This window comes from Sinohyriopsis cumingii, chromosome 8 (assembly GCF_028554795.1).
Source record: "Sinohyriopsis cumingii isolate HCF-2022 chromosome 8, ASM2855479v2, whole genome shotgun sequence".
Taxonomy (NCBI): domain Eukaryota; kingdom Metazoa; phylum Mollusca; class Bivalvia; order Unionida; family Unionidae; genus Sinohyriopsis; species Sinohyriopsis cumingii.
In genome coordinates, this window is record NC_142968.1 from 47,834,431 (window position 1) to 47,852,725 (window position 18,295).

At 39.6% G+C, this 18,295-nt stretch overlaps 1 protein-coding gene across 2 annotated transcripts in view; it reads left to right on the forward strand.

Moving 5' to 3' along the window:
* The window catches only part of LOC149793437 (immunomodulatory peroxidase-like), a 33,855-nt gene extending 15,849 nt beyond the window's left edge, over window positions 1-18,006 (forward strand). For both annotated transcript variants that reach the window (XM_089967431.1, XM_089967432.1), the window contains exons 7-14: window positions 5,292-5,410; window positions 5,748-5,849; window positions 6,235-6,351; window positions 7,736-8,199; window positions 8,643-8,842; window positions 9,463-9,629; window positions 16,079-16,175; window positions 17,239-18,006. In XM_089967431.1, the coding sequence (XP_089823557.1) occupies window positions 5,292-5,410; window positions 5,748-5,849; window positions 6,235-6,351; window positions 7,736-8,199; window positions 8,643-8,842; window positions 9,463-9,629; window positions 16,079-16,175; window positions 17,239-17,569 (1,597 nt within the window). In that variant the 3' untranslated portion in view covers window positions 17,570-18,006. The remainder of the gene's footprint in view (window positions 1-5,291; window positions 5,411-5,747; window positions 5,850-6,234; window positions 6,352-7,735; window positions 8,200-8,642; window positions 8,843-9,462; window positions 9,630-16,078; window positions 16,176-17,238) is intronic.
* Window positions 18,007-18,295: the final 289 nt, after the last annotated feature.

Consider the following 18,295-nt stretch of genomic DNA (forward strand, 5'->3'; position numbering starts at 1 on the left):
GTATTAATGACAACTTCCTTTACCTTGCCTGCTCGGGTTTCGAAAGCAAGGGATAGAGCTAAACAAACAGCCAAGTTCCCTTTCACTCTGCAGACAAACGGACGGGTTGTGTGGATCAAACATCCTACAACACGTCCTAAAACAGGTTATCCTAACTATATCGTCCCCACACAGATGGCCTATTTAAGCTGAGACCGGCATAGGTAAAATACTAGGGATCACGACGGGACAAAACATGAATATTACGGCTCAATAGCTAACAGCTCGGCTTTCAGTATGTCAAACAAGACTTTTGCAGATTTGTTCAGGGACCAGTTTAATCCACATACCGGCACGATGTCCAAAATAGTTCTCACGCTTCAAAGGATATTGATTTGCAATCTCTCCATCCTCTGCCACGAGAAGACACTTTATTCAGCGACTGTCTCGAATTCATTTTCTGATTCATGGCATTCTACGAGTTTAGTAAGCGGCAGACAACGTCACTCTTCGCCAGCTGAGACTTGTGCATTGCAGGAGTCTTTTTCTCACCGTGTGCATCCAGAAAATGGTTTGTTCTCAGCGATGGTTTGACCATCTGATGTCACGGGAAGAATCAGCCTTCGAACCTCCATATGAGGACATTTCGTCATTGACCCTCGGAGTTCTTGACTCCTCCTCCCGCTCCATCAGCAACCTAGACCAGAGCTCCATCATCTCTTCATCTTGTGACGAAACGGAAGAGTCCAACTCAATTTACGTTAGCAGTCTATGACCTATCTTCACCATTTGTTCGTCGGCGGTTCTACCTTGGCCATACACCAGTCTTTAATTTAGAAAATTCAACAGTCGACAGTGATACCGCCGCTTTGGGGATGACAACGTTACACTCCAAACGTATGAATCGGATGGCCGTTGACACTCGGCAGTTAGTTGGCAGTATCGTTGTTGTGCCTTCGATCTTGGACTTCATCCGTAGGGCTATCTTTCAACACGCGGAACATATCTCTCTTCTCTCACAACCAAAACCTCAAGGCATGCGTGATAAACTGTCTCAAGAATGGCCAGAGTACTAAACAGAGCCGCTGTAAACAAATAACCAATGCCTTATCCACAGGTACAAATTTACAATTAGCGGAACAAGTCTCGATGGATCTGCCTGCACTTTTCTGACGGAACATCATAAGGCCAATCTAGGAGTACAGCCTTTAACCTCCAACCATCCTTTTGACGGTCAGATTGAAAACGTATGCAAACAAGCCACTAAGAGACCGAATGCCCTTCTCCACATCCACAGCATCTATACAGGGATAGCACGGGAAATAATTAAAAGGACCCAAGACCACACATAGGAGAAAAACCTCTGAGAAACGTCCAATCGAGGCTCCATCCAGCGATGCCAGTTCTCGCACGCCAAAACAGAAGCACCAAGAGGGTTCCAACGTTCGCTTTGAGATTTCCCTTGTTTTATCTGATTTTTCCTGGTCCCAAATGCAACGACACTCTGCCTCGGGCCATCGACCTACGCGCCCTCAATTCATTAACGCTCCTCGGTTCTCAATGGAAACGCCACGGTACAGTTTGGAATGATGTTCAAGAGGGAGACTTTGCAATCAGTACGGACTTCAACGTCGCATACCTTCATATCCCTAATCACAAGGCTTCTAGGACGTGCCTGCGATTCACTTACAATATCGTATACCAATTCAGGTTACTTCAGTGAGACTCAGCATCAGCCCCGAGGTCTTCCCTGGTATGATGAATCGAGCAATGTCGCATATCCGGACTAGTCTGCACCGACACAAGTACGAGGGCCGGGAAGTCCACCTCCTACCATGCTTTCGGAAAACCAGTGCTGCATGGTCTCCCCAGGAACGCCATCTGCATATCAATCTTCTGGAAATGAAAGCCAGTGTGAAAGCATTTCACCTGCGACAGGATTGTTGCAAAGGCAATGGACGTCTCTTTCTGTCTGACAACTCTGCAGTAGCGACTTATCTCAAACGACAAGGAGGAACCAAGTCCCCAGACCGTTGTCATGGATTGGGACTTTCTGAGGTGGTGTTGTCAACTAATCCACATCTTCGTTTGCTATGTTCCAGACGCCTCAACGTACTGGCAGATTTCTTTAATAGGAACAGTCAACTAATACAGATGGAATGGTCTCTTCATTTATCGGTTTTCATTAAGCTATAGTTCCCAATAACACAGACCGTCGTGGATCAAAGACCTCATCAATCTTGCACCGGAAACTCCTGAAATTTCAGATTTTCCCTCTACTCGAACAACGACGGAAGTTGTTTCTTCCCGGCCAATAACTACTGAACCTGCTTATCTTGATCATATTAAACAGGGCCTCAGAATTAAGCAATTGTCGCAATCAATAATGGATAGGATTTTTCAGGCACGAAGGCCTTCCTCTCTGAAAGCATTGGAAGGCAAATGGCATATTTACCCTCAATGATGCACAAATGAACATGTAGCTAATTTCCTCCTCTGGGTCTTCAAAGAGAAAAAGTTAGCAACTGGTGTAATAAAAGGTTACCGCTCCTCATCGCTGACACCCTTCTTCAACATGAAAGAGGATATAGGACAAAACAGACATGTCCGATAAACTCTCGCAACTTAGTGGAACATATATATTGGTTATTAACATTTAGAATCAATAGGACATTTCCGGAACAACATTCATACACGACACGCTTCCTCGTGGAGTTAGCGACAACAGAGAGAATTAGCGAAACAAATGCAAGATCAGCAGACCCGAATTATACAGTTCCGACAAGACGGGTCAGTCTTACTCACGCCGGCATCCTTTCCATCGACAAGAACCGGCTTCCTTCCACGAGCAAGCAGACTTTATTCATGAAGCCTGATTCGTCTGTACACATTAGCTGAAGGCCACCTACAAGACCTATTTCGATCTTTGAAATAATACCTTCATAACACAGAACCGTTGCGTCGAGGGAGATCACGTCTCTTTCTACCTCTCAAAACAGGACATGAGTATATACAGACTTTAGTCGTGGATTAAGCGGATTGTTCGCCCATCATTTAGTAAAATAACCCAAACTTTCATGGACTTGTCACAAGTTCAGCTCACTAGATTAAAGCAATTGCCATCAGCCTGTTCGCTAACCGACATCATTCAGGCTGTGGGATGCAGATCGGAACCCACATCCTCTTTTTGTCTCAAGCGATCTGTCATCTCAAAGGGTCCAGTTCGATCTGGTAGGACCTATATCCGAAGTTCAACATGTCATCCTTCCAGGTCGATTGACAGTTTCTTAAAACGGGCGTTAGGACCTCACTGGATTTTCAAGGGGAAACTTTTTCCATCTTTGAAGTCGCGCTTGACAGATGTCGTCCCCTCCAGTCGGTTTATGTAGAAGCTGCCTCGCATACCTTAGGGGGCCAGAGATAGTATCTCTTGGGTAAGTTGACGTACCTCCTACCACCTTAAATACTCAATTCCCCCAAAGTATTATGATTGGGTAAGATATTGAAAGAAACCAAATTTCCTTGTAAAATGATTCTTGGAGAATACTTACCCAGTCATATTACACATAAACCCTCCCAGCCTCCCCGTAGTTACATCCAGAGGGGATGCATTCTGCTCCAGTAGTGATTGAAAAGCCCTTAGACTTTGCCGCCAATTCTTATGCCTTATCGGAGACCACAATGTTCGGCAGACAACTGTTAACTCACTTTAGCTAAAAGTAGTATCTGGGAGGGCTGGATTTGAGAGATAGTTCTCCTAAGGTATGATTAAGTATTCTCGAGGAAACGTATTTCACTAGCAAACGTTCGTGTATGTTCATGCGTGTGTCTGCATGTACGTGTTTGTATGTATGTATGTATATGCGTATGTATATGCGTGAAAATTTGTACATGAGTATAAGTGTGTGCGTGCAGCTGTTTGCGTATGAGCGTGCGTGGGGTGTGTTGAAGCGTGGTGTATATTTAAAACTCAAAAGAACTATTTACTACCGCAAAGGAGTTATTGCCCCTTTATTATTTATGCTCTAACGCAAGTAAGAAAACTAATAAGTGTAATCCAGTAAGAATATTTTCAGGAAAGGTGGAAATGGCTCGATGAATAGGCTCAATGGTAATTTCGAAGCGCAAGTACGCAGTGACCATTTTTATGTATATTTGCTTTGTATGTGTTAGGTTTTATCTCCTTCATTTATCGTATTAAGTTATTGACCTTGTACCAAAATCAAGTGCATTTATTTTGTAAACAACAGGCAATGCACGGTTAATATTTCGTTACGAATATGGGCTAAGTATTAGAATCATTATCAAAAGCTGTAAAAGTGCTTACTCTAATGTCTTGAATATTGGAATTCCCCCATAAAAATATCAAGCCTACCTGATATTTATCACATTCTTTATTATAATTTTAGTGACAGATTTTATCATGTAGACAACCTGGAATTTTCTAGATTGGAAAATTCCATTACGTACTCTTTATCATTTTCAGAGAATGCTAATTGTGGCCTAGGTCAAGTAGAGGATTTAGTAATCTGGTTTATCTAAAAAATCGTTCATTCTTGCTATAACATCTTTTAGCAAAATCGTTTGTATTTTGTTCAGTAATTGATTCGGGTGAACTATTTATTAAAATTATTATTCACTGGAACTATATACTGCCTTTCCCAGAAACATTTGGAATTAGAGAGTATTCAGACAAGGACATCTTGGATTACAATTTTTATTAATCAAAAGGTTGTTGCAAATGTTCACTCCACATGCTACTAAAGGCACATCATCACATTAAGGGTTGGACCCTATTTCGAACACGTTGGAATTTAATGAGAACTGTATTTATTGGGAATGGAGAAAAATGGAATTGTTTGGACTATTTGTGATTTTAATTCGTAACACTAACTTCTTAAATTTTTCTATTTTAGGTAAATAAGTTATTAGAGTTTTGAAAAACTTGATGCTTTTCACTCTTTACTATTTAAGAGACAGCCGTAATACATTACAAAGGCTATGTTGGGTGGTATCGCCTCAACATAGTACGGGTATCTTGTGAATTGATCTCAATTGCATTGCATTCGTTTCAGTATTCAGTTCGGCATTTGTTAATCGCACTAGATTGCCGGTCGGTGACCATTTCCTGAATATTTTATAATTTTATTCTTATATTCATTTATAATGTAGATATTGCATATTGAATTACCTTCGTCTTTGCGGACGACTCTGTGCGGCTAAAACTAAAAAGTTGACGTACTGAAATTATCATAGTAGAAAGCTAATGACGTCTGTACATTTTTTGTTGCACTTGGACTCCAACTGAATAGTCGACATAATTGTTTTGCCATCGAGATCCCCACAGATGATCCATACTATTCCCAGTTCAACAGGACATGCATGAACTTCGTCCGGGCTTTCTCGACCCCAAATCTGGATTGTTCTCTGGGTAATGTATTATTTACGTACAATAAAATTCTTTATTTAGAAGACATTTTCTGGATTATTCTTCCTTTTTAGAGGTCTTGATAAACTTTAAAAATACTTTTAATTTATATTGCCCTTGTACAGCAGATTTAGTTGTATGATATATTTTTCGGGAAGAAAGAGTGGAGGTACGAGTCGAAAAGCGGAGGTGGTGGAGATTATGGATACCGTGATTACTCTAGGATAAACAGATTTTTAAACAAACTTTAGAATTCCAAATATGATTGGTACTTAAAAAAATTAGCTGGTTATTACTAATTTAATGTCCTGCTACCAACGTTCATATTTTGTTTATACAGGTCAAAGAGAACAATTGAACCAAAATACTCATTACATTGACGGGTCACAGATCTACGGATCGGAGAAAACTACGAGCGACTCCCTCAGATCATTCACTGGAGGTAAATGATAATGATAAAAACGATAAAAACTATTTCGTTCGTTGTTGCACATGGGTTAATAAAGTTTGTCTTGCACTGCATTGATATAACCAATTTTCATTTTTGGTCATTCCCGAGTACAGCCAAGTATTTCTCTGTTGCAGTAAACATTTTCAAACCGGATCAGAACTCGAGAACTGTAATCATATAATGGACTATTAGTTTTATCCATTTATTACTTCTTTAACCGATATTAACTGTATGGATAGGGAGCCTTTTTTTACAGGAAAGATAATTCTGCTATTATAATCTAGACTTACACACGGATCCGAAATTTTGCACTCGTACCTCGTATTTTCTTTGTTACTGTACTGACTCCCTGATAACGGTGCTTATACATGCACAGGTAAACTAAAAACTGGCCAGGATCCGAGCATTCCAAATCTACTGCCAAAGGATACAGATAACAGTGCTAACTGCATTCTTCCCCAGTTGGGCTCAAATGTCAAGTGCTTCCTAGCAGGTAAATGTAGATCTTTCTCGACTGTGTTTTTCGATTGTGGATACGCGCTTGGGCAGTTTTAGCGCCAATCATCCGATGCGCTTATAGCCCAGATTGGTGTCTTGAAATTACGTCTCTTTACGCGCTTTCCACCGTAAAACTATAAACTGCCAATTCCGGGGAACATTTCCCCACAATGACAAGTTTACCAATTTCAAGTGTCCGCGACAGCGTACTCTGACATAAAATACGTAATTTAAAGAATTTTAGAAGATGTATATTGGTAGTAAATAAATAAAAATGAAAGTCAAATTTTATATTGTAGAACGTCCGCCGTGTTTAGAGGTTTAGACATTACAGAAAACGTCAAAATCCTTTTAAGGATTGAAAACGCGATAAACGGAATATTTGACATGTATACTCTCCCAAATAAACAGTCGGAGCAGATAATTTGATTAGGACTAATACACTTATTGATTTCATGTGCCGCTATTGTGTTACTGAAAATTGACATTTTTATTTTTTCCATGATTTTAACTGTTTTCGAGAGGCACCCTGATACTCATGCAAGCTCAAAAAAAAAAAAAAAAAAAAAAATACGACACTTGACTGCCAACATGTGCAAAGCTAACGTCATTCATGTATGCCGGGTAATGGTTTACAAAATGGCTCCAATGAAATTTTCTTTTGCAAAAGACAAGCAAATGCATGTACATTATTGCTCAAAGAATATTTATGTTTTCTCGGATCTGAATAATGAATATTAAATTGTTTTCTTGAATGCAGTCAGGAAAACTAAAACGAAAGTTGAGAAGCAAAGTTGCTAGCTGCAAAAGAGCTTCCATTCATGTTCTGATGTGAAAACGATTAAAATGTTACATCAGCCCAAATAAAGCCAATTATAGGACAATTTGTCTCAGACTGAAAAAATATAGTGTCTTCGACCTCGTAGTTAAAGGATTTTATTATGCTAACATCACATGGTGATTGAAATAATTTTCAGGCCATTTACCAATTTGTCTACCTTAACGTCTTTATACGTAGCTAAATATAGATTCAGTTGCTCTGTATAATTAAGGAGGTTTTTTTTCTAGAACTAAAGTTTCGTTCTGTCCTAGCAACCTGGAATGTTTAAGACGTTGAACTTGTATACATTTCAATACCTGTACGTGTGATACCCTACGGTTTTATATAAAAATGGATGAGAATTATTACAATGTTATGCTCATATCATGATGGTGTGGCAAGAGTTCTATTTATACCAGCATAAACTTGGTCGGATTTAATAGTTAAGAGTTACTATACTCCCAGTAAGTGGCTAGTGGACGCGTGTAGCAGCAATCTACTCTTTAATGGGAGTAAATCGTGTTGCCAATCTAGCCCACATCTTTATATCTTATTTTAGGGGATGTTCGAGTCAATGAGCAGCCGGCTCTTGCCTCACTTCATACAATTTTCATGAGGGAACACAACCGAATTGCTACAGGGCTTGGTGCTCTGAACAACGGTTGGTCCGACCAGATTCTTTTTGATGAAACCAGAAAGATTGTCGGCGCCATACTCCAACACATCACCTACAAGGAGTACCTTCCAGAAATCCTCGGCACAGCCATCATGAATTCTAATGGCCTGAATCCTCTCACAACTGGTTACTTTAACGGTTACCAAAGCAATATAAATCCGGCCATTAGGAATGAATTTGCTACTGCTGCATTTAGATTTGGTCACAGCATGGTCCGCGATTCGCTCAAGTATCGCGGCACATCTTTCTGGTTCAAAGATGTCTTCAGTAACCCGGCTACACTGTACGATACGAATGGAGGTATTGATAGCATCACCAAAGGTCTTGTAGATTGGCAGTCTCAAAAGGTAAGAAATTCTATCAAGTTAAACATTCACTGTTGCTAACTGTCATTATCTCTAATCCTTCAAATATATTTTATCTAACAATTTCATGAATAAAATATGAAGTTTATTAAATTAACAGAATTTAGTCAAATTTGAATTTTCTGTGCAACAAACGGAAACTTGATCTAAATACCCAGAATCCTTAGTAGTCGCAGAAGTATTTTATAGAACTTGATGAGTTTCAATATTTGTTTTTTGCAATATGATAAGACCAATAGAACTAAGAATAATTAAAACGTATAAGAGCCCAGCAAGTACTTTTCAGAAAGCCAGTTGTCCATGGAACTGAACTTTCTATATATATATATATATAGCGATACCCGAAGTCGTTGCGATTTACTGACTTGTACCTAAAAACAAATGATCGCAAATGCATCCGTCTAAACAAGATCTCAATTCCACAGGTTGACCAGCGTATAACCCAGCAGGTTACCCGCCACTTGTTTGAGCGTCAGCCTGGGTTTGGTGCCGATTTGGCAGCCATTAATATCCAGAGAGGAAGAGATCATGGTATTCCGCCCTATTTACTCGTTAAAGCAATCTGTAACGTTACCGGCAATGTCCACAGTCCCAGCGTCTGGGCTTCGCTAAACGCCATTTACAAGTAAGTCCGTTTTAGAACAAATGTTGACTGAGAAGTCTCTGAAATCATATACTATTTGAGGATAAAACGACGAAATGTCATTAAACATTATTATTTAATATACTGACCAAAGACTATTTCCGAGAAAAGAACATGCTATTTTCTGAGTACAATGTTTAGATTTTCTCAGATTTCCATTAGTTCTGAAGTGAAAATGGTCATAAATTGTTACACTATTTATTGGGGTCAGTCAATGAAATGCAAAACAAAAGATGTAGTTTATTTGCGATCTCTGAGGTCTACGAGAACCAGTGGATGTGGTTGCTTATGTCGAAACTATATATTCATATAAAACGTGTGCAAAGAAAGGAATTGTTCAAGCGTAACAGCACTTATCGATTTAATTTAAAACTATAACCGCCGGGTTGAAGGCTAACGTCTTGTGCGTATCCCGTTAATTCAGTTTAGCCTCCCTAACCAAAAGATGTTTACTCCTTTGGGGCCAACATGTGCTGCATTTTGTCAACGCATTGTATACTAGTTTATTAAATGAACTTGAATATAGATGTACACGCATTAAACATTTGAAATGGCTTGAAAAAAAATAAGTTTTTTACATGTGCAGTAATTCGTCTTTCTAGTACACCCAATGACGTAGACCTCTTCCCTGCTGGAGTTTCAGAGAACCCTGTAGCTGGAGGCAAGGTTGGGAAAACGTTTGCCTGTATTATTGCCAAGCAATTTGAAGCCTTGAAAAAGGGAGATAGATATTACTATGAAAACTCCGGAAACCAAGCATTCACACCTGGTAGGTTAGATCTTTAATAAAGGTATCATTTGGTTCAGTTACTTTTGAATCAAATGGTAAGCGTTCATTTAAATACTTTTCTAGCCAACAATTGTAATTAACTACCATATAGTTTGAAGCCGGTACCATCTCTATAACTGCTTTAAATTCTAGTTATATACAGGTAGGCTATTGAGCATTAGGCTATGATCTAATAGCATCAAAAACGTTGTCCTTTGCCTTACAAAGTACGTTGTGTAAACTGTAGATTATCATTGGTATTAGTTTGCTCTTAACTGCATAAAGCAAGCTCTGAAAGCTAAAGTGATAATAAAGGTTCAATGTTGTACATGGCAGTACTGGGAAGTGCGGTGCTGCACTTGTTCAACGTATTAATATGAATGCTACTGAAAATTACGTACATAAACATCTGCATGATTTTATTTGTCAGGATTCGGAAGGACTGTACTTGAACGAGGTAATAAGTAGGTCGCAAAGCAAGTGTCTCCTCGACACTCGAATTTACATATCCACAACTTTGTTATAACATAGTTAGGGGCGTGGTTGAGAGGGTATGATGATTGGCGTGTGCAAGCATGACAACTTTATAAGGATGATCCGGGTTGGGGTCGGATTATAGTTATCACACACAATCGGTATTTTCGTGAGAAAGATGATTATGTATATATTGTGATTAAAATACTAACATCTGACTAAAACTAGTGTTTATAGATTGCAACAATGATTTAACAAATGATGCGCGCATACAGCTGAACAAGATACAAGTAAAAATAGTTGATACTTTCAGTCAATAAAAAAGCAACGAGTAATCAAGAAGATTGAACGAATCAAAATTAAACACATGAGATCTATGGATCTATCATTATGGATGATCAATGTTTACAAATTAATCAAGTCATTAAGCTACTACTTGGTGGTTATATTGTGGATGTACACAACCATGAAAAGGAAAATGAAATAAGTTTATACAGTTGTGGATACTTGCTCCACAAATAGTATGTATGCAAACGGTGATAAATAAATACATGTACAGAAATAGCACATGTGACTAGTGACGTCCAAATGACAACCATAAAGTATTGTCAGTCCCATCGGTATTTTGGATGATCAAGGAGTCACCGCGCATGGTCTGTCCCTCAAAGCCTGCCGATTAATCTCTCCAGAACACTCCTGGTTCACTCCAGACCATTGGTCCCGAAGTTTTGGTTCCTCAACACTAGCTAATCATTATCTTCCTTAGAACGTCTGTCATTACTGGACAGCAGCACATATATTGTTTTCAAACCCCTAAGGTTCCACAACTCTGCATGCCTTTAGATCTAGGACCAAAATCACACCGACAGCTTTCAGGCCCATCCAGACAGCCAGCCAAAGAGCTCTATAGTTGTCGAACAACTGAAAATAGAAAGCCTAAAGCCGTGTTTTTTTGTGTGTAACGGTCATATAAACATGCGCACGAGTGATGCTGATTATTTCAAAGTAACTAATTTAATCGTGACTGCTGTACAAGGTTGCTTTATTAAGGTTCATAGGTCAATCTGAATCTGAAAAGAATCTTACGGAACTTTAAAAACTGATTCTCATCCGATAACACGTGCACCATATAGATTCAACACGTCTGTTCGTTATAAGATGGAATATTTGAAAAGACCATGTTGTATGTAATAACGTGCGTTAATCGACAGACCAATCTCTAACATTTGGAATACATATTAGTGTATATACGTGTGTATATATATAGATGTGTATATATATATATATGTGTGTATGTATGTATATATGTGTGTATGTATGTATATATGTGTGTATGTATGTATATATGTGTGTATGTATGTATATATGTGTATGTATGTATATATATATATATATATATATATATATATATATATATATATATATATATATATATATATATATATAATCACATAACACGGATAGCGAAAACAATTTAACTTGCAATTCATGTGTCTCTAGGAATGAAAATTTTACTATTGAAAAGCGGACACTACCCTAACAAGACCCTTCGTTGCCTCGAGCCTACAAGTACCTTGGGAACGGTGTATTCTACGTTCCGTGAGCACAGGATATATAAATTTTCTCATTGCTAACACTTAGCTCTTGCAGCATAGGGTGAATTAATATCGGCAATTGATGTAGGTCGTAAATAAACTATGGTAATGCTGTAAGCAGGAATGGAAACCAGAGTGCAGATAAATTACATAAAATAATATAAATGCACAATTCCGTTTCAGCGATGGGTGCTGTAACTTTGTTTATCCAGAGTAAAATCTCATCATGGGAAGAACGATTTTTATCCTGTGACATGCCTCCTTCTAATGCTCCTCATTCATATTACGTTAGGAATATTGGCATGCCGCCTTGTGTATCCAGGCCTAGTGAAAGACGTTTTTTGTTTCAAAGGGCTTATCCAACGTTCCTTTTGTGTTCATTGTTGAGATCTATCAAGCTACTGCATGATGCTGCATTATGTTACAATTTCTGCCAATTTTGATTGATATGTGACCTTCTGGGACTTCGTCTTTTAAGGCCACCGTCCCACCACGCTATTAACCTTAAACAAGGTCACGACTTAGCGTCCTTTTGACTATGTTTGCTGATTCCATCCATTGCGGAGCTCTTTAAAGCTCAATTCTTGAACTGCTCAATACTTGTGCTTAGTTGATTCATAATTCATGCTGTTGTGATAGAATTGTGGTTTAAATATTAACTAAGAATTATGCATAAATGCATAACAGCCATAGATTTATAAGCGGCACGTTCATTTCTTACTTAAATTGTTTTAGCCATTTAGTAATTTCAACACGTTACTAGTTTCCGCTTCAATATTATTGTTTTTGTGATTTAAATATTACATGCGCAACGTCTTAGCTAGGAAGTCGACCATTAATCTCTTCTTTTTGTTTATTCTAAGTATATACCGTATGTTATAATGCAGCTTTTGTGATACGTAGTCAGAGGTAGTCATGACTACAGTTTGTTTTAACCAGTTAGTCAGATACTGATTTGCCAATCTATGATGTTAGTTACTTAGTCACATACTAATCTGCAGTCTATACTTTGCTGTCTTTTGTATCATTTCAGCAGAAATATTTACTAAATGCATGAAATGCGCGTTTAAAGCATTACTCCTGTATGGTTTGTTGTTGGCGATACGATTCATCAGAGAGTAAGCCTCAGTTTTAGGCAGCCCAAGAAGAGCAAGTCCTCCCCCCCCCGTCCCGTCCCTTCAGTCATGGCCTTCGGATCTTTAAGTCAGGACGCATGGGGTTTATGCCGGATCAGATTAATTCATCTCTTAATATTGCTGTTCCCGACATCGGCCGACCCGAAATCACCAGCCGACATCGTCAGTCCAGCCGTCTCAGCATGGGGACCTTTTCGTTGAAGTGGTCCAGCCAAAATACTTTATACGGATATCTTAGTGACATATCCGTCCGTGTATTCCCATCTTCTACATCTTATCACTACTATACAGGAAATTGCAATGGCACATCTTTCCGTTCGACCAGGCCTTTGGAGCGGCCGGAACCGGTGATTGCCCGATCGTCTTGTATACCCGGACTGACCACACATCATTCACACCATGTTGCAGTGTCGGTTATGTCAAACTTTAGATTACTCACTGCCTACCCTCAAAAGAGAGCTACTGATATTGCTAAATACGACCGGCCTGAGTCGTCTATGCTTTCCGACAGAACTTGTGCAGAGTTAAAATCAACCCGTACTGTGTGTACAATGGAACGCCGGCAAAACCCATCTTATTCAGATCCAAACAGCGTTCAAGCAGTCATCGATGAAATTTATCGGGTGTTGACCTTTTCGTAATGCTCTCTACTCGTACCACTATCATTAAACAGGGTTACAAAGTCGACGCGTTGGTCGATTTTGGAGAGAAACCAGAACAGCCCTTCCGACTCTTCCCCAGTCGGCAAGATTCAAGACTGTTTCTTTTTCGGTAAGCAAACAGCAAGTTGAGACCCATCATCCGCTGGAGTCGTCACGTCCAATTCAAGAAAGGAACGGCGAGTTCAGTCCTCCTCTTTTCAATGGGATAACTTTGTGCTCAGTCTTGATCTGACCGCCATATATTTTCACATTCATATCCACCCGGTCTTACGAACATTTCCTCAGTTTTGTTTACCGCGTCAGTTTATCAGTGCAAACTTCTCCTTTTGGCTTTAATATCAGCCCCTGAACTTTTACCGAGATTATAGATTACGTCGTCACCTGTTCCAATCAACAGCATCTACAACGACGGCTGTATACCTGGTCGCCCTCCTCCAGAAAAATTGGTAAGATTTATTCTTTCCCACTACAGGAACGATCTCCTCTTTAAAATCACAGGCTTTCTTGTGAACCGGGAAAAGTAAATCTTCCGTCCGCCAAAGAACTGTCAACCTGGACGTGGAATATTTTACCAAACGGAATCTTGTGCGACTTCTCATCTTCGCGTAATCGGAATAGTCAGCGAAATTGTTTGCAAGTCCTCGGTTATTTAATGAGGCAGACGACTTAGTCCCGTTCGGTCGTCTGTTTTTATGAAAACATTGCAAGTAGAAGGCGCACCTTTTCAATTTCACTTGATCCAACTATTTGGTAAATGCAGAGATTCGATCAATTCTGCTTCAGTTGTGCAGCTCAGGTTGGTTGACCTTGGGAATTCCGCTGAAGAAGCCCCAAGCGGGAAAAACGTTTGGTATCAACACTAGCGCTCACGGTTTGAGTGCCTAACTGCTGCCGACCTTCACTACCTCTTGCGACACGTGGAAGGCGGGGAAACGGCCTCTACATATCATCCTCGAAATGAATCACCAAATCACCCGACCGGTGTTCTGATTTGGCAGTTTCTATGTTGGTGCGACAATCTCCATCTCAACCTACAAATCAAACACATTCCCTGCAGACTATCTTGCCCGACACATTCAGAAGTGGACTAGTTCTCCACACGGAATGATCACACCATCAGTCTTCACTCGGATTTGCGCACGTTGCGATGATATACCTCTTTGCGACGAGGTGGAATCTCATGCTCCCCACCTTCGTTGCTACAGTTCCAAAGCCAAAAGCAATGGCCGTACATGCAATATCAATCATTTTGGAAGGGTTCTGTGTATTTGCCACTCCTCCCACTATGCTGAGACCGAAAATAATTTAGAAGTTATGGTTTCAGAACGGCAAGATTGTCAGCCCCTCTCAGATGGGACAAGTCCTGTGTGACCGACCTACCTATCCTAGTGATAGATATATCAGGAAGATTCCGGCCACAACAAAACTTTTCAGCAACCATGGTCATGGGTGGTGTTTCCTTGATCAGACCGTCCTGCTTTTCTACGCGATCTGGGCAGCCATGCGGGACAATTTAAAAATCAGATAGTCGAGAGAACCTCGACAGCAGACAGCCCTCCCTTCCAAAGACAGCCCGAGAACAGCAGCCATGCCAAATGCTGTTCGCGCTCTTAAGTAATACTTGAGACGCACAGACATGAGCCGTGGCAAGCACAAACGGCTCTTTCTTCCGGTGTGAGCCGTAACACAGGATAACAATCCTCAAGTCCTTTTATTCGTGGCCTAAGTGGGTTGTATACTTGATGTACTCTTGACTTCTCACCAGATCTCTGCTTGCCTCAAGTTCGAACGCAACTTTTCGATCCGAGCTGTAAAAGCTGTTGACTGGCATGCAGACTCAACCTTCTCGAGCTGTAATCTGGAAGATTAAGCGTCGCAGAGGCGAACCTTGAATCTGTTAGGTCCAATCGCGGCAGCACGGACCACCACTAGACCAAACTAGATCAATCAACACAACCTGTTGGCTTCGCTGGATACGCCGCTAAAATCTCGTTTGTAAGATTTTAGTACTCGTGATCAATATCCAGTGACACCAGGCTGTGTTTTTTAATTAGGTAGCGGTCGGATACACAGCATCCCCTCCTATCATTCGTCTAACGTAATGTGACTGAGAAACGTATTCAAAGGAGAAAGCAAAATTTTAAGAAAATGGTTTCTCTGAGAGTGCTTACCCAATCACATTGCATAAAATCCCTCACAACCACCCCGCCTCGAGAGCATCCTCGTTTGCATCTCGCTCAGCTAAAAACTAGCGAGACCAGACTGTGCCAAGGGAAGCTAATAAGCAAGAGTTATTACTCTTTGTCTCTTGAAATAGGCAGGAAAATACGATTTTCGACTTTTAGTAAGGCTGAATTCGCGAGGAAGCAGGCTAATATTCCCAACGTAAAGTGATTAAGTATTCTCGGAGAAACATAATTTACTTTCTCTATCTGTAAATTTATTTCCAATCAAAGTGCACCCTCCTGCTAGATTCAAAGACGACACTCAAATGCATTGTGTATGAACATGCGAGTTAAACTTCCAATGAGTTTCATTCAGTACGTACACGATACTGTTTTTTTTGTTTTAATTTATTCTAGAGCAGTTAGATGAGATACGAACAACAACCTTATCAAAAGTTATCTGCAGAAATACTGGACTGTCTTCCATCCCTTCAAAAGCCTTCAGGATGAATAGGTATGTATTCACTTAGCAGCAGCGGAAGCTGTTTGCAACGTGTAATGACAATATCTGATAATCTGGAAATATTTTCTCGCAAACCTATTCGGTTTCTAGCTTAAGTATTCATCAATATATTCTTTTGCGCCTATTGCATCGAATAAAGCGGAAATTGCCACATCCCGTATTTCCCGTTAAGGTCTAAAGGAATCGTCTTGCAAAGCGCTTCAAGAGGTGCATGTTTCCCATCTTGAAAATGTTGTTTTTTTTTCTTCAGTTTTCGTTTGATTCTTTCCTCCTGCAAGATGGATTCTATTCGGGTCCTGATTTAGGTCACTTCTTTGGTGCCGTGACAAAATATCTTGTTTCTGATCACTGTGCAGACAAATTATTGTTGACATTCCTCTTATTTTAATGTTACAAGTTTTCTTTTCAGTTTGTTCTTCTGCTATTCATTTGTATTTAGTTATGACATAACAAGGTATAAAGAGTGGGACTTAGCACAAAAACTTAGACTCCATCATCGTTTTCATCCACACTTACCTAGCCATTAAATTTTGTTGAATATCAATTAATGGACTGAATATAACCACACAAGAAAGGTTGTATGTTGTCGGCGCAGTTGAAATAAAGTTCCTCGCTCAGGGACGCGTCCTGACAGTTAAAAGGGCCTATTTTGGACAGGTTTCTGATCAGCATTCGCGTGGATGCCATTCCGGCACTGTCTATTTACCCATAATGGCCCAATCTGTTATGCACATTATATAAATCGTGCACCTGGTACTAGTTTATACAAATATTCTTGTCGAGTAAAATGTGATGTGATTGGTATTCGCTTCATGAATAATTGTATGATTGTATTTGGACAATATGCATCTCCCTGCATGCTTCACATTGCTGGCTTTTTATTTTCGGCTATTTTGTTTATTTAGTAAAATATTTTAAATTGTTGTAATTAGTCAAGAATAATATATGAACAAGATTTATATGCCACTGATAATTCGAACACTATTTTGCATTTGTTTGCTACATTATATGTATAATGTACAGTTCACATGATTCAATCAAAATTATTTTACAGCAATCCCACGCTGTCCTGCAGTGGTGTCTCTGATATCGATTACAACAGATGGAAGTGTGGTTGGTCAAACTGGGGATCATGGACACAATGTGTGAACTTCATCCGTTTCCGATTGCGCACATGCAGACGACCTAAACCATGTGCTGCTAATGTTTGTACCGGAAATGCCTTTCAGGTGGAAATGTGTGATTCTTTCACCCAGGGGAACGTACCTAGCATCCAGGCCAATATCCGAAGCTTTGAATCAATACTTAGTCAACAACAAAACAATAATGGTACTATTAATCTATCTGCTGCTCAGAATGCTCTCAGGAATCTTGTAAGGCAGTAAAAAAAAAATATGGAGGTCTACAAATGTTGCATAATGAATAAATCGGACAGATAAAGGCATTTCTAAAGAACAAATTCGTTTTGGTTAATTAAGATAAATAGACGATCAAAATCCTTGTTTAATGCTAAATGTGTGAAAATGAAACTAAAAAACTCATCAAAAAAAAAGCCCTTCGGTGTCATCTTTGCAACAAGATTGTAATTTGCCGTTCTTTCTAAACTCATTTATTTTTCATATTTCGCTCGATACATTATGAATACAATCATTCGATTCGTATATTTTACCTAGATCTTAGTTGATGCAAAATTGGCGTTAATATTGTGGTTGAAAATAATTGGCATCGATTATGAAGCTACGAAAATCAATGCTTTGTTGTGTATTTTCGCACCTTTGCCTTTATGGTCTAAGTTGGTCTTATAAAATGTGATTAAGGTTTAGTCCGAGTTTCCATTACTGATTTTTATTTCATATCTGGCAGGAATTATAAAACTTGAGACGTGTAATTACGCGACACGATTGCTAAAACTTTTAAGTTTGGGGTCAATGCTACATGTTTTACAGCATTACTCTGATAATGGACCCACACATGCAGCTGGGACTGGCCTTGCATTTGATGTGCATCGTCTGTTTCCCTCTGTCTTTCTCTATCAGTCTCTCTCTCTCTATCTCCCTCGAACCCACGACCTCCCGCATCCGAGGCGGACTTTCCAACCCCAAGGCCAACGA